At 50.3% G+C, this 15,923-nt stretch overlaps 1 protein-coding gene across 1 annotated transcript in view; it reads right to left on the bottom strand.

The window, feature by feature from the left end:
* LOC135515092 (staphylococcal nuclease domain-containing protein 1-like) overlaps positions 1-15,923 on the bottom strand; it is a 335,980-nt gene that overhangs the window by 134,309 nt on the left and 185,748 nt on the right. Inside the window, exon 8 of the mRNA XM_064938925.1 lies at positions 1,456-1,644. Coding sequence (XP_064794997.1) covers positions 1,456-1,644 — 189 coding nt within the window. The remainder of the gene's footprint in view (positions 1-1,455; positions 1,645-15,923) is intronic.

A 15,923-nucleotide genomic window follows, 5' to 3' on the forward strand; every position in this document is an offset into this window, starting at 1 on the left:
CCCAGCTATAAGTTAATAACCGGAGCTGATAAAGCACAAGATGAGAGAGAGATGTACTGCTGTATCAGGCTGTAGAGGGACTGTACTGTGAGCGAGTGACACAGGGAGCAGGGAGGATGGAGAGACAAGAGACAGCAACCAAGCCATAGTAGACTAATAGCTGCTATAGCTAGGTTATTTATCATCAAATATGATTACATAGTACCCGTCTTGACTACATCACAATGGGAGAACGTGGTTAAGCTAGCTAACGTTAGCTAGCTAGGCTAACTGAAGCTGCAGTGAATGAGCTTTCTAATCCTACTGTTACAAACAACAACAACTCCCTGCAGAATATTAAGTAGCAGCCTACCTGTTGGCTCTTGGTCACCTATCCTCCCCCTTTACCTTTTCATTATGTCATTTTAATTCAATCTTCCATTGATTAGACCTTCTTTTGCCACCTTTTCATTATTTGATGTCATTTTTAATTCAATCTAAATCCATTGATTCATATCAGCTCATATCATCTGACAATCATATTTACCCAGACCACAATCATATCAGGAGGAATCTATCAGATCATACCCAGACCCTTGACAATCATATCAGATCATACCCAGACCTACAATTGACCAGTGACAATTATCAGATCATACCCAGATTTCATATCAGATCATACCCAGACCCATGCATATAACATACCCAGACCAGTGACAATCAGATCATACCCAGACCCTTGACAATCATATCAGATCATACCAGACTCAATCATATCAATACCCAGACCAGTGACAATCATATCAGCATCCCAGACATATCAGATCATACCCAGACCCATGAGAATCATATTTTGACAATCACAATACCCAGACCAGTACACATACCCCAGACCAGTGACAATCATATCAGATCATACCCAGACCAGTGACAATCATATCAGATCATACCCAGACCAGTGACAATCATATCAGATCATATCCAGACCAGTGACAATCAGATCAGATCATACTCAGACCCGTGACAATCATATTAGATCATAACCAGACCATTGGCAATAATATTAGATCATACCCAGACATGGGGATTCATTAGGAATTCTGGATCTGGACCCGGGATCGGGTCTCCAGTATTCGGGTACAGGTGGATCCGTGAAGACCTATAGTTAGTATGAGCCCTAAAGCCCATGCAAACTAAGCCTGATGCTAATGGTTAAGTGCTAACAAACAAAAGTGCTCTTGGAGCTTACAAAGATTGTTAACCCCAAAAAACTAACAAACAATGGCACCCTCAGGGCTAACAAAGATTGCTAACCCCAAAACGCTAGAAAAACATGAGCTGGAACACACCCAGAAAAATGATTTTGTGTGGAGGTGCTGACTAATGAAGAATAAACTATAGTAAAGAGAATCACACACTCCATATATAACCCCAAAAAGCTAACAAACAAAAACACGGGGAAAACTGAGGACTTACCTTGTCTTTCCTGAGACGAGAGGCCTCCTCTCCGGATACCAGGGTCTTGTAGTAGGAGCTACGCTCGGCCGTGAAGTGGACCTTCGATAGGGCGTTCTCCACCAGCGCCACCGACAGGTTGACCCCCTCGATGTGAAGCCAGCCGATGAAGTTACCAGCCTTGTCCATACTCTCTACTTCCACCTCCACCTGCCAGAGTGAAGAGGGAGGAGACAGAAGAGGAGGGAGAAATGAGACTGGGTTAATGTACTGTATCGGGATTAGGTTTGGGATTCTATTAGAGAAAGTGAGGAGGGTGCTCTGAAGCAGGAGACACTCTCCTGTCCTTAAATAGACAGATCATTGGAGGCCACAGAGCTCGCTATCGATCTGAGAGCCTTGAGCTCGCACGAACACAGTGGATGTGGCAGCTCTCTCACTGTCAGTTGGCCTTCGCGCTGTTTTGGACACCGCCGCCGCGCTCATCTTTCATGCATAATTACACCCAGCGGAGACACTCAGTGGGTTAGACCTCCAAGACGACTCAGGACCCCCAGATTCATCCCATTGGTCTCTGAGCCGTGGAGGCCTGTTTACAGGGACACCATATGAAAGGACTGGAAATGTACTGGAATATAAAGGTCATGAAAATTAGCGTTTCAAAAAGTTAGGAAAAGAAAAGTCGGAAAGTGACTGAGCTTTTAAAACTAATAGACCATGAATGTTTTTTAGGGGACAGCTGAGGAACATCTCATAGTTCTATAACAAAACATATCCATGATTAGCTGGAGCAGATTCATAATTGAATAGTATAATAGTAAACTTATTTTCCCTCTTGACTTCAGCTGATGCCAACAACAACAACCTTAAAAGAAATGATTGTATCGAGTCCAAACTTCATCTACCAGTCTTTGGTTAAGACTTCAATACCGTTATAGAGTGAGGTTCCCACACATTTTCAAAATCTTTTGCAATTAGTGCGAGCCAAATTGCATTCCCTGTGGTGCTAACCCTGCTGCTGACAAAGTGCCGGGTATTTAACAACATTAGCCCTTTGGAGACAATAACCAAAATCTGCCTATTCAGGAGAATTACCTATTAATTACGTTTTGTTTCATAAAGCGTGGGAGGAGAGAAAGACAAATCAATATGGCCTTGTTTTTTCCCTCCGACGGCAGAGAGAGAAGAGAGAGAGGAGAGAGAGAGAGAGAGAGAGAGAGAGAGAGAGAGAGAGAGAGAGAGAGAGAGAGAGAGAGAGAGAGAGAGAGAGAGAGAGAGAGAGAGAGAGAGAGAGAGAGAGACCAGGTGTGGAGAAGACATACTGGAGAAAGTCAAACGATTAAGACACTGGCTGCTTAGCCTCTGTGGGCCCCCGTGGGAAATCTGATGCAAATGACTTTGCCTTGCTCCTCTGTGCCTTGTATCCACAGTCAAAGTAAAAAGAGGTTTAATGAGAGCATAATCTGCACTTTGATTAAACACAATAATGACAACACGCTGCGGGGAAACAGGGACAAACATAGGCCGTGTTTCCTGCTTTCTCCCCCAGCTCCTAGCTGGGTCTTGGGGGGGTTTGAGAGAAGGCGAGGGGCTCATGTTAAGTAATGCTGCCTCGTGGGGGGGGGGGTTCTGAGGCTTTCTGACCTGTCTGGGCATGCTTGGTTAAATGGGGTTGGATGTTATGTGTAAATGGGTAAGTTGAAGTGTGACTGCAGGATCCCTCCCCACACTACTGCTACAGTACACTACCATGTGTCTGTCTGGTTCAGTATACACACACACTGACTTGAGGTGTGTTTATGTGCCAATGTTACATCCTCAACATGGTGTTAAGAAGACAGATAGACAAGGATTGACAACGGATGACAAGTTCCTCATCTCTTCCCCCCCTCCCCTTCTCTCCCTTCCTCCCCATTCCCACCTCTCTCTAACTGGCCTGCCAGTTATACAACCAGGCTATTATAGACACACTGCACCTCCTACAACTTAAATGTCAAGCAGGGAGGTGAGGGGGGTGAGTGGAGGGAAGGGTCTGTAGTGAGCTGGAGCTAGCAGGGAGCAGGCAGCGCTCTCTCTTCAGACAGGTTGATGCTCATTATCCTCTCCACCCCTCACTGGGTCTTCACAAACCACAGGCCCAAAAAATGTCAGCAACCCAATGCTCGATGTCAGACAAAAATTGAGAGTGGAAATGAGTGGATGGAGGGGAGAAATGGAGAGAGGGAGAAGGAGAAATGGAGAGAGGGAGAAGGAGAAATGGAGAGAGGGAGAAGGAGAAACGGAGAAGAGGAGAAATTGAACAATGTGGGGAAAAAGAAGTAGAGCAGTGGGATGTTTGGTACTAATCAGAGTAAATAGGAGTGTGTGTGTTATCCATCAGGAGCATCCTATTCACTATGGGATGCCAAAGAAAATCATATGCTTAATTTGAGTAATTGAGTAGATATTCAATTTCAATGTGTCAAACTGGACCGATAATACAATCCCTTCCATTACCATTCAGCAGCACTATTCACTACCAGAGTAAAGAGGTACAGAACATACAGGTCAATAGGGAATGGAATTATGGTTCTATGGGGCCAAATATATTAGTCTCACACACACAGATGTGGACACACACTCTTGGTGGAACACAAGAGGGATATTGATGCCAGTTGTATTGTTGGCGCGTAAAGTCGGCCACTCCTCGGCGACAGCTTATTGCGTCTGTGTTTACAATCACAAAAAGCTTTTCTGATCATTTGCTGCACATTTCAATCTGAAGCGCTGAAAGACATGCTGCTGGTTGAGTGTTAAAAGCAACGACATTAAAACGTGATGACAATTTGAGTACATACGTCAGAGGCAGCCGCGGGACTCGGAGAGAGAGAGAGGCAGCCGCGGGACTCGGAGAGAGAGAGAGGCGGCCACGGGACTCGGAGAGAGAGAGAGAGAGAGAGAGAGAGAGAGAGGCAGCCGCGGGACTCGGAGAGAGAGAGAGGCAGCCGCGGGACTCGGAGAGAGAGAGAGGCAGCCGCGGGACTCGGAGAGAGAGAGAGGCAGCCGCGGGACTCGGAGAGAGAGAGAGAGAGGCAGCCGCGGGACTCGGAGAGAGAGAGAGAGCAGCCGCGGGACTCGGAGAGAGAGAGAGGCAGCCGCGGGACTCGGAGAGAGAGAGAGAGAGAGCAGCCGCGGGACTCGGAGAGAGAGAGAGAGAGAGAGAGAGAGAGGCAGCCGCGGGACTCGGAGAGAGAGAGAGAGAGGCAGCCGCGGGACTCGGAGAGAGAGAGGCAGCCGCGGGACGCGGGACTCGGAGAGAGAGAGAGGCAGCCGCGGGACTCTGGAGAGAGAGAGAGCAGCCGCGGGACTCGGAGAGAGAAAGAGAGGCAGCCGCGGGACTCGGAGAGAGAGAGAGGCAGCCGCGGGACTCGGAGAGAGAGAGAGCAGCCGCGGGACTCGGAGAGAGCGAGAGAGGCAGCCGCGGGACTCGGAGAGAGAGAGAGGCAGCCGCGGGACTCGGAGAGAGAGAGAGGCAGCCGCGGGACTCGGAGAGAGAGAGAGGCAGCCGCGGGACTCGGAGAGAGAGAGAGAGGCAGCCGCGGGACTCGGAGAGAGAGAGAGAGAGAGGCAGCCGCGGGACTCGGAGAGAGAGAGAGAGAGGCAGCCGCGGGACTCGGAGAGAGAAAGAGAGCCGCGGGACTCGGAGAGAGAGAGAGGCAGCCGCGGGACTCGGAGAGAGAGAGAGAGGCAGCCGCGGGACTCGGAGAGAGAGAGAGGCAGCCGCGGGACTCGGAGAGAGAGAGAGAGCAGCCGCGGGACTCGGAGAGAGAGAGAGAGCAGCCGCGGGACTCGGAGAGAGAGAGAGAGAGAGAGGCAGCCGCGGGACTCGGAGAGAGAGAGAGCGGCAGCCGCGGGACTCGGAGAGAGAGAGAGAGGCAGCCGCGGGACTCGGAGAGAGAGAGGCAGCCGCGGGACTCGGAGAGAGAGAGAGAGGCAGCCGCGGGACTCGGAGAGAGAGAGAGAGGCAGCCGCGGGACTCGGAGAGAGAGAGGCAGCCGCGGGACTCTGAGAGAGAGAGAGGCAGCCGCGGGACTCGGAGAGAGAAGAGAGGCAGCCGCGGGACTCGGAGAGAGAGAGAGAGCAGCCGCGGGACTCGGAGAGAGAGAGAGGCAGCCGCGGGACTCGGAGCGAGAGAGAGAGGCAGCCGCGGGACTCGGAGAGAGAGAGAGAGGCAGCCGCGGGACTCGGAGAGAGAGAGAGAGGCAGCCGCGGGACTCGGAGAGAGAGAGAGGCAGCCGCGGGACTCGGAGAGAGAGAGAGAGGCAGCCGCGGGACTCGGAGAGAGAGAAGAGGCAGCCGCGGGACTCGGAGAGAGAGAGAGAGAGGCAGCCGCGGGACTCGGAGAGCGAGAGAGGCAGCCGCGGGACTCGGAGAGCGAGAGAGGCAGCCGCGGGACTCGGAGAGCGAGAGAGGCAGCCGCGGGACTCGGAGAGCGAGAGAGGCAGCCGCGGGACTCGGAGAGAGAGAGAGGCAGCCGCGGGACTCGGAGAGAGAGAGGCAGCCGCGGGACTCGGAGAGAGAGAGAGACTCGGAGAGGCAGCCGCGGGACTCGGAGAGAGAGAGAGCAGCCGCGGGACTCGGAGAGAGAGAGAGGCAGCCGCGGGACTCGGAGAGAGAGAGAGAGGCAGCCGCGGGACTCGGAGAGAGAGAGAGAGAGGCAGCCGCGGGACTCGGAGAGAGAGAGAGAGGCAGCCGCGGGACTCGGAGAGAGAGAGAGAGGCAGCCGCGGGACTCGGAGAGAGAAAGAGAGGCAGCCGCGGGACTCGGAGAGAGAGAGAGAGAGAGGCAGCCGCGGGACTCGGAGAGAGAGAGAGGCAGCCGCGGGACTCGGAGAGAGAGAGAGGCAGCCGCGGGACTCGGAGAGAGAGAGAGGCAGCCGCGGGACTCGGAGAGAGAGAGAGGCAGCCGCGGGACTCGGAGAGAGAGAGAGGCAGCCGCGGGACTCGGAGAGAAGAGAGAGAGGCAGCCGCGGGACTCGGAGAGAGAGAGAGAGAGGCAGCCGCGGGACTCGGAGAGAGAGAGAGAGGCAGCCGCGGGACTCGGAGAGAGAGAGAGAGAGGCAGCCGCGGGACTCGGAGAGAGAGAGAGGCAGCCGCGGGACTCGGAGAGAGAGAGAGAGAGAGGCAGCCGCGGGACTCGGAGAGAGAGAGAGGCAGCCGCGGGACTCGGAGAGAGAGAGAGAGGCAGCCGCGGGACTCGGAGAGAGAGAGGCAGCCGCGGGACTCGGAGAGAGAGAGAGGCAGCCGCGGGACTCTGAGAGAGAGAGAGGCAGCCGCGGGACTCGGAGAGAGAGAGAGAGGTAGCCGCGGGACTCGGAGAGAGAGAGAGAGAGAGAGAGGCAGCCGCGGGACTCGGAGAGAGAGAGAGAGGCAGCCGCGGGACTCGGAGAGAGAGAGAGAGAGGCAGCCGCGGGACTCGGAGAGAGAGAGAGGCAGCCGCGGGACTCGGAGAGAGAGAGAGAGAGAGAGAGCCAGCGGGACTCGGAGAGAGAGAGAGGCAGCAGGGGACGCGGGAGAGAGAGAGAGAGAGGCAGCCGCGGGACTCGGAGAGAGAGAGAGAGGCAGCCGCGGGACTCGGAGAGAGAGAGAGGGCAGCCGCGGGACTCGGAGAGAGAGAGAGGCAGCCGGGGACTCGGAGAGAGAGTGGGAGGCAGCCGCGGGACTCGGAGAGAGAGAGAGGCAGCCGCGGGACTCGGAGAGAGAGAGAGAGTGGGCCGGGGACTCGGAGAGAGAGAGAGAGGCCGCGGGACTCGGAGAGAGAGAGAGCGGAGGGAGCCGCGGGACTCGGAGAGAGAGAGAGAGGCAGCCGGGGACTCGGAGAGGAGAGAGAGCAGCCGCGGGACTCGGAGAGAGAGAGAGAGTGGGAGCCGAGAGGAGAGGGACTCGGAGAGAGAGAGAGAGAGGGAGCCGCGGGACTGGGAGAGAGAGAGAGAGACAGCCGCGGGACTCGGAGAGAGAGAGAGACAGTGGGGGAGAGAGGCAGCCGCAGGACTCGGAGAGAGAGAGAGAGAGGCAGCGGGGGAGAGAGAGAGAGGCAGCAGGGGAGAGAGAGAGGCAGCGGGAGAGAGAGAGAGGCAGCAGGGGAGAGAGAGAGAGGCAGCAGGGGAGAGAGAGAGAGAGAGGCAGCGGGAGAGAGAGAGAGAGAGGCAGTGGGAGAGAGAGAGAGAGAGAGGCAGTGGGAGAGAGAGAGAGACAGTGGGAGAGAGAGAGAGAGAGACAGCGGGGGAGAGAGAGAGAGGCAGCGGGGGAGAGAGAGAGAGACAGCGGGAGGGAGAGAGAGAGAGACAGTGGGGAGAGAGAGAGAGACAGTGGGAGGGAGGGAGAGAGAGGCAGCGGTGGAGAGAGAGAGAGAGACAGTGGGAGGGAGAGAGAGAGGCAGGGGGAGAGAGAGAGAGACAGTGGGAGGGAGAGAGAGATGCAGCGGAGGGAGAGAGAGAGAGACAGTCGGGGAGAGAGAGAGAGAGAGACAGTGGGGGAGAGAGAGAGAGGTGGAGAGAGAGACAGTGGGGGAGAGAGAGAGAGACACTGGGTGAAAGAGAGAGACAGTGGGGGAGAGAGAGAGAGACAGTGGGCGAGAGAGAGAGAGAGAGAGAGAGACAGTGGGAGGGAGAGAGAAAGACAGAGAGAGAGAGACAGTGGGGGAGAGAGAGAGAGAGAGAGAGAGAGAGAGACAGTGGGGGAGAGAGAGAGAGAGACAGTGGGGGAGAGAGAGAGAGAGACAGGGGGTGAGAGAGAAAGAGAGAGAGAGAGAGAGAGAGAGAGAGAGAGAGAGACAGTGGGGAGAGAGAGAGAGAGACAGTGGGTGAGAGAGAGAGAGAGAGAGAGAGAGAGAGAGACAGTGGGTGAGAGAGAGAGAGACAGTGGGTGAGAGAGAGAGAGTGAGAGAGAGAGAGACAGTGGGTGAGAGAGAGAGACAGTGGGTGAGAGAGAGAGAGAGAGACAGTGGGCGAGAGAGAGAGACAGTGGGTGAGAGAGAGAGAGAGACAGTGGGTGAGAGAGAGAGAGACAGTGGGTGAGAGAGAGAGAGACAGTGGGTGAGAGAGAGAGAGACAGTGGGTGAGAGAGAGAGAGACAGTGGGCGAGAGAGAGAGAGACAGTGGGCGAGAGAGAGAGACAGTGGGCGAGAGAGAGAGACAGTGGGCGAGAGAGAGAGAGACAGTGGGGGAGAGAGATAGAGAGACAGTGGGGGGGAGAGATAGAGAGACAGTGGGGGAGAGAGAGAGAGAGACAGTGGGGGAGAGAGAGAGAGACAGTGGGGGAGATAGAGAGAGACAGTGGGGGAGATAGAGAGAGACAGTGGGGGAGAGAGAGAGAGACAGTGGGGGAGATAGTAAAGAGGGAGAGATAGTAAAGAGGGAGAGGTAATAAAGAGGGAGAGATAGTAAAGAGGGAGAGTTAGTAAAGAGGGAGAGGTAGTAAAGAGGGAGAGGTAGTAAAGAGGGAGAGGTATAGAAGAGAGAAGCTGTGAGAGAGATAGTAAAGAGGGAGAGATAGTAAAGAGGGAGAGATAGTAAAGAGGGAGAGATAGTAAAGAGGGAGAGGTATAGAAGAGAGAAGCTGTGAGAGAAAGGGAAAGAGATGAAGGACAAAGGGAAAATGGGGCGTAGTAAGAAAGTTTTGTGGGGGGACTGAATGGACAAGTACACACACACACGGGAGTACACACACACACACGGGAGTACACACACACACACACACACAGGGGAGTACACACACACACACACACACACGTTTCCTTCACTGCAGGACTGATTAGTGTGCTTATCTGCTGGACCACATATATAACTACAGGAGGCATAATGGAAGGGACATTTGCTCACCACTTGACAACAGCACAAATACAAAATAATGGCAGCAGAGCTTTGTGAAGCCTAATGGTCAGAAATGATCCTACTGAGCAACATGAATAATACTGGGCTACGGAATCACATTACACACTAATGGACAAGCTGGCGGGCAGCAACACACGTGTGTAAACGCATGTACACACACCTCATTATCTCCTGCTGCAGCTCAATATCTGGTTGTTTTGTCACCTTCTCTCTGGCAAAGACCATGTCTTTCGCCTGCATACCAACACCATGGAACGGAGTGGCTGTGGGCTGATTAAAGCATCATGCCTGGCACAGTGTTTCTAGGGCCACTCAGGGGCCCCCCAGCAGAGGTGATAATGTGGCCCATTGATTACCGTGGGCCTTTCACCGCTCTGGGACTATCCCTGCAAAACAGACACGGCCCAAGCAAGCATGCACCTGCCTGGGCTTGTTCTCTCTCTCTCTCTGAGGTAACAGACTGCATTCACACCCCCTGAACTCTGGAGCAGATCTGAGCTGTGGTGGCTGATTGGCGGCCCACGCGAACCACTTTAGTTTCCCGTCCAAAGTAAATACGATCACAATGGAGGGCTAGGGGTGGGGAGGGGCGACTGCTTTAGAGCAGAGCCCAGATGGCTCCCAGTGGAGGGCTTGAAGGAGCCAAAATGGCTCCCGTCGGAACACAAATGTAGCTCCATAATCTCCTAAACACTGGGATTGTAAACCGGTGTTCAAAACAAAAAAACAACACAAAACAAGAGAGTGGAACTCATTGTTTAAGACTACAAAGACTACAAAAGACCCATCCTTTTTTGGAGTCCATTGAAGAGGAGGGCTTAGAAGGACTTTTAGCTGATCAACTACTACAGACTTAGCTCACTAGTCGCTAATTCACTTGGCTGTTTCAAAGGGTGGGATTAGATGGTTAAGATGTCACCAAAGGGCCACACTTCTCATACAAAAAAGTCCCCCGGGGTTTGAAATTAAACCCTAACGCCTTTTGATAAGCTCTCACGATCGTTTGAGAAGTCGAATGAGCCGGGACCTCGATTTAACGTCGTCCCCACCTGGGAATCAGGAGACAGAGAGATACTCTCACTTCCTGGTGTCGTCAATCACCAGTGACTCTCTCTCACACACTTTAAATCGGCTTTTTTACGGCACTGTCCAATTACCAGGCCTCGTTCTGCTGCGTATAAACGCAGCGCTGCAGAAGTCAAGGAGCTGCCGGTGGTCGTAAAACACAGGAGAGAGGGGATCTGGTGCTTCTCAGGTTAGATTCTGATTGTCACTGCTGTCTGTCTCTGTGTGCGTGTCTGTGTGTGTGCGCCTGTCTGTGTGCGCGAGCCTGTCTGTCTGCGTGCCTGTCTGTGAGTCTGTCTGTTTGTCTATGCCTGCGTCTGTGTGTCGATGCGCTCGTGCTTCTGGCTGTGTGTGCGTGTGTCTGTCTGTGTGCATGTGTCTGTCTGTCTGTGTATGTCTCTCTGTGTGTGTGTGTGTGTATATATATATATCTGTCTGTCTGTGTGTGGGTCTCAGTATGTCTGTCTGTGTATATCTTTGTCTGTGTGTGTGTGTGTGTGTGTCTGTCTGTCTGTCTGTCTGGGTCTCTGTCTATCTGTCTGGGTGGTTCTCTGTCTATCTATCTGGGCGGGTCTCGGTCTGTCTGTCTGTGGGTCTCGGTCTGTCTGTCTGTGGGTCTCGGTGTCTGCCTGTCTGTCTGTCAGGGTGGGTCTGTGTGTGTCTGTGTGTGTGTCTGTGTCTGTCTGTGTGTGTGTGTGTCTGTCTGTCTGTGTGTGTGTGTGGTTCAGCCATAGCCTCTAATTTGCAAATGTAAGCATGGCTTTCTGAGTGAATAACAAGAGGAAAGACAGGCAGGCAGGGAGAGGTTGGCACAGATTCATCCATTTACATAAAAAGCTCTTTATGAGTAATGCAAACCTGTCAACAGGTTGTGTGTCATCACAACATTAAAAGAGATGGAACACTCAGAGAGGGTTCCTTATCATCATACAAGTCAGCTGAGTTCCATGAGAGTTTCAGTTACAAATCAATTGATGTAAGAGACTGTGTGTATTGGGACAATGCAGAATGACTCAGTCAGCCTCAGATGTAAGTATCATGGCTGACGTGTGGCAGTGAGTGAGCTGTAATCTGCACTAAGGGTGTGTGTGTGTTGGTTCTTCTATCCTTGTGGGGACTTGAGGATTTTAGGTCCCCACAAGGAAAAAGCTCTCTCGTGGGGACATTTCCCCCATCCCCACGAGGACAAAGGCTATTTTAAGCTTAGGGTTAGGGGTTAGGAGGTAGGTTTAGGGTTTGGGTTAGGGGTTAGGAGGTAGGTTTAGGGTTTGGGTTAGGAGGTAGGTTTAGGGTTTGGTTTAAGGTTAGGGTTAGGAGGTAGGTTTAGGGTTTGGTTAAAGGTTAGGGTTAGGGTTAGGGGTTAGGAGGTAGGTTTAGGGTTTGGTTTAAGGTTAGGGCTAGGGGTTAAGAGGTAGGTTTAGGGTTTGGTTTAAGGTTAGGGTTCGGGGTTAGGAGGTAGGTTTAGGGTTTGGTTTAAGGTTAGAGTTAGGTTTAAGGTTAGGGTTAGGGGGTAGGTTTAAGGTTAGGGGTTAGGTTTAGGGTTTGGTTTAGGGTTAGGGGGTAGGTTTAGGGTTTGGTTTAAGGTTAAGGGTAGGTTTAGGGTTTGGTTTAAGGTTAGGGTTAGGGGGTAGGTTTAGGGTTTGGTTTAAGGTTAGGGGTTAGGGGGTAGGTTTAGGGTTTGGTTTAAGGTTAGGGTTAGGGGTAGGTTTAGGGTTTGGTTTAAGGTTAGGGGGTAGGTTTAGGTTTTGGTTTAAGGTTAGGGTTAGAAGGTAGGTTTAGGGTTTGGTTTAAGGTTAGGGTTAGGGGGTAGGTTTAGGGTTTGGTTTAAGGTTAGGGGTTAGGGGGTAGGTTTAGGGTTTGGTTTAAGGTTAGGAGTTAGGAGGTAGGTTTAGGGTTTGGTTTAAGGTTAGGGTTAGGAGGTAGGTTTAGGGTTTGGTTAAAGGTTAGAAGGTAGGTTTAGGGTTTGGTTTAAGGTTAGGGTTAGGGGTTAAGAGGTAGGTTTAGGGTTTGGTTTAACCTCTTGAAACTCTAGGGGCGCTATATCATTTTTGGATAAAAAGACGTGCCCGTTTTAAGCGCAATATTTTGTCACAAAAAGATGCTCGACTATGCATATAATTGGTAGCTTTGGAAAGAAAACACTCTGACGTTTCCAGAACTGCAAATATATTTTCTGTGCGTGCCCTAGAACGTGAGCTACAGGCAAAACCAAGATGAAACGGCATCCAGGAAATGAGCAGGATTTTTGAGGCTCCGTTTTCCATTGTCTCCTTATATGGCTGTGAATGCGAGAGGAATGAGTCTGCCCTTTCTGTCGTTTCCCCAAGGTGTCTGCAGCATTGTGATGTATTTGTAGGCATATCATTGGAAGATTGACCATAAGAGACCACATTTACCAGGTGTCCGCCCGGTGTCCTGCGCCGAAATTGGTGCGCAAACCTCAGCTGCAAGTATTTTTCCATGGAATTCAGAGAAGAAAGCAGGCTTCCACGAATGATATATCAATGAAGAGATATGTGAAAAAACACCTTGAGGATTGATTCCAAACAACGTTTGCCATGTTTCGGTCGATATTATGGAGTTAATTCGGAAAAAGTTTGACGTTGTTGGTGACTGAATTTTCGGTTCGTTTCGGTAGCCAAATGTGATGTACAAAACGGAGCGATTTCTCCTACACAAAGATGCTTTCAGGAAAAACTGAACATTTGCTATGTAACTGAGTCTCCTCATTGAAAACATTGAAAACATCCGAAGCTCTTCAAAGGTAAATGATTTTATTTATTTGGTTATCTGGTTTTTGTGAAAATGTTGCGTGCAAAATGCTACTCAAAATGCTAAGCTAGCTTAGCATACTCTTACACAAATTAGTAAATAGCGATGGTTCAAAAGCATATTTTGAAAATCTGAGAAGACAGTGTTGTTAACAAAAGTCTAAGCTTGAGAGCAAATATATTTATTTCATTTCATTTGCAATTTTCATGAATAGTTAACGTTGCGTTATGCTAATGAGCTTGAGGCTATAAATAGAATCCCGGATCCGGGATTGCGCGACGCAACAGGTTAAGGCTAGGGTTCGGGGTTAGGAGGTAGGTTTAGGGTTTGGTTTAAGGTTAGAGTTAGGTTTAGGGTTTGGTTTAAGGTTAGGGTTAGGGGGTAGGTTTAGGGTTTGGTTTAAGGTTAGGGGTTAGGGGGTAGGTTTAGGGTTTGGTTTAAGGTTAGGGGGTAGGTTTAGGGTTTGGTTTAAGGTTAAGGGTAGGTTTAGGGTTTGGTTTAAGGTTAAGGTTAGGGGTTAGGTTTAGGGTTTGGTTTAAGGTTAGGGGTTAGGGGGTAGGTTTAGGGTTTGGTTTAAGGTTAAGGTTAGGGGGTAGGTTTAGGGTTTGGTTTAAGGTTAGGGGGTAGGTTTAGGGTTTGGTTTAAGGTTAGGGTTAGGGGGTAGGTTTAGGGTTTGGTTTAAGGTTAGGTGTTAGGTGTTAGGAGGTAGGTTTAGGGTTTGGTTTAAGGTTAGGGGTTAGGAGGTAGGTTTAGGGTTTGGTTTAAGGTTAGGGTTAGGGGTTAGGGTTTAGGGTTTGGTTTAAGGTTAGGGGTAGGGGTAGGTTTAGGGTTTGGTTTAAGGTTAGGGTTATGGAAAATATGATTCTGACTAGAAATACATTTTAGATCCCTACGAGGACAGAAGAACAAAACAGTTGCTTGTGCCACAGGAAGCAGGTATGACAGAGGATGGAGGAAGAGGGTAAACACTATCATTCATCCTCCATAACCCCTCCCTCCCTCCTCTGATATCCCTCTTTCACCATCATTCCCCTCTACATCTGCTTGAGGACAAGAACCTCAGTCTCTCCAACCGACAGCTCTGCTCACCCTCCGGCATTAGACATGTATCACATTGAGCCCTGGAGGGGGGAGGGGGTATTGGGGGCAGGGTATCAACATGCTCAGAGGAATCTTATCAGAGAGCGAGGGATGGAGGAAAAAAGAGGGACGGAGAAAAAGAGGTAGAGAGAGAAGTAGGGGGACATAGGAGAGATTGCACTGACTCGTCCACTCAAAACCCGAACTCAAAAATGACGGACAACTTTGATTAAAATCCATGTCGATTTTTTTGACAAATAAAATAAATATATCGGGTGTGAATCATTGTGATGGGAGAAGAAAAGGCATGGAGACGTTGATGGGACAGGAGAACTGAATCAGTGGGGCTCCCAGTCAACCTTGAAAGCACCATTTCAGAGGTATCGAACAGCGCCCGTGCGGCCAAAATCCATCGTCTTGCCTTTCACTGAAATATAGATTAAGACTGGGAATTGTCAGTGACCTCACAAAACAACATTATTATGATATTTAGGTGCCGATAAGATATGTATTGCAATTATCACGATTCTTTACTGTTTGTATTGTGATTTGATACTGTGATTTTATTACGATTTGTTGATCCAAACATATTGCTCACCATCTGTCTGCTTCAGAGGGACAAGAGAGTCATGAGAAAAACAAGTTTTGATCAGTCATGTAAATAAGTGCTGAAAACAAATTGGCTCCCTATTAACCATGGAGGAAAAGCTATGAAGGAAAAATACTGTTTTGGTGAGCAGGTACAGTCAACTAGTGCAAAAATATTGCAATAGTCAAAACAACATATCGGCAAAAATAAGATCACGATATGTCAGTATCGATTTCCCCCAACACTATTATAGATCACTTTTAGGTGGATATACTGTCAGTTCATATAAATGATACATTTTCCCACTCTGCGTTCCGGACTGGCATTCCGACTGGACACAAATCGATAAACCTTGCAGTCTGGTGCGTTTTATAGTGATGTGGAAATAAATCAAATAAATGTCTGTGATGATAAACAGGAAACCAAATAAATGAATAACTATTACCTGGAAATAAATACATTATGCAGGACAGGTTTCTGTGTGACAGCCGTGTGAATGCCATGGCAGCTCTATTATCTAGCACTGCAAGAGGAGGGTGGGTGTGTGTGCGTCTCTGGTACAGCGTTTTGTTAGCGCTGTTGGTACGTTTGTTGACAGCACTGCTACAAGGGTAACGGTGCGTACAGTGCTATCCGAGAGGGGACGACATTTTAATGATTGTGTGTGTGTGTTTGTCAATCACTGCTTACTAAAGAGAATAAATGAAAATGGAAAGATTCATAATATTCAGCAGAAGAGAGAAGACCGGGTCTAATTAGCTGTGGAGGGTTGCATGTCGAGCTATTGGCTTCGGGAAGTGCTGCCAGTGAATGGAAGAGCTTGCACACACAAGCACCTAAATTAGCCATCACGTAACCTTATAACCACCAAATTACACCTGGAACACCACCAGTAATGAAGGGAATAAATTGCACATAATAACACTGTAATAGCAGGGTAGGCTGGGATGATGATGGCTTCACATTACAGACCAAGAGCCTATTTGTCAAGCACCCTAAGAGCTCCTCTTCAAATAATTAAGGTTGTTTCTTCTTCCTAATAACCCTTTCAAAACATAACGACCACGGTCATTATGTGGACATTTCCTGGGCTGCATCCCAAATGGAACCCTT

This window comes from Oncorhynchus masou, chromosome 26 (genome assembly GCF_036934945.1).
Source record: "Oncorhynchus masou masou isolate Uvic2021 chromosome 26, UVic_Omas_1.1, whole genome shotgun sequence".
NCBI lineage: Eukaryota > Metazoa > Chordata > Actinopteri > Salmoniformes > Salmonidae > Oncorhynchus > Oncorhynchus masou.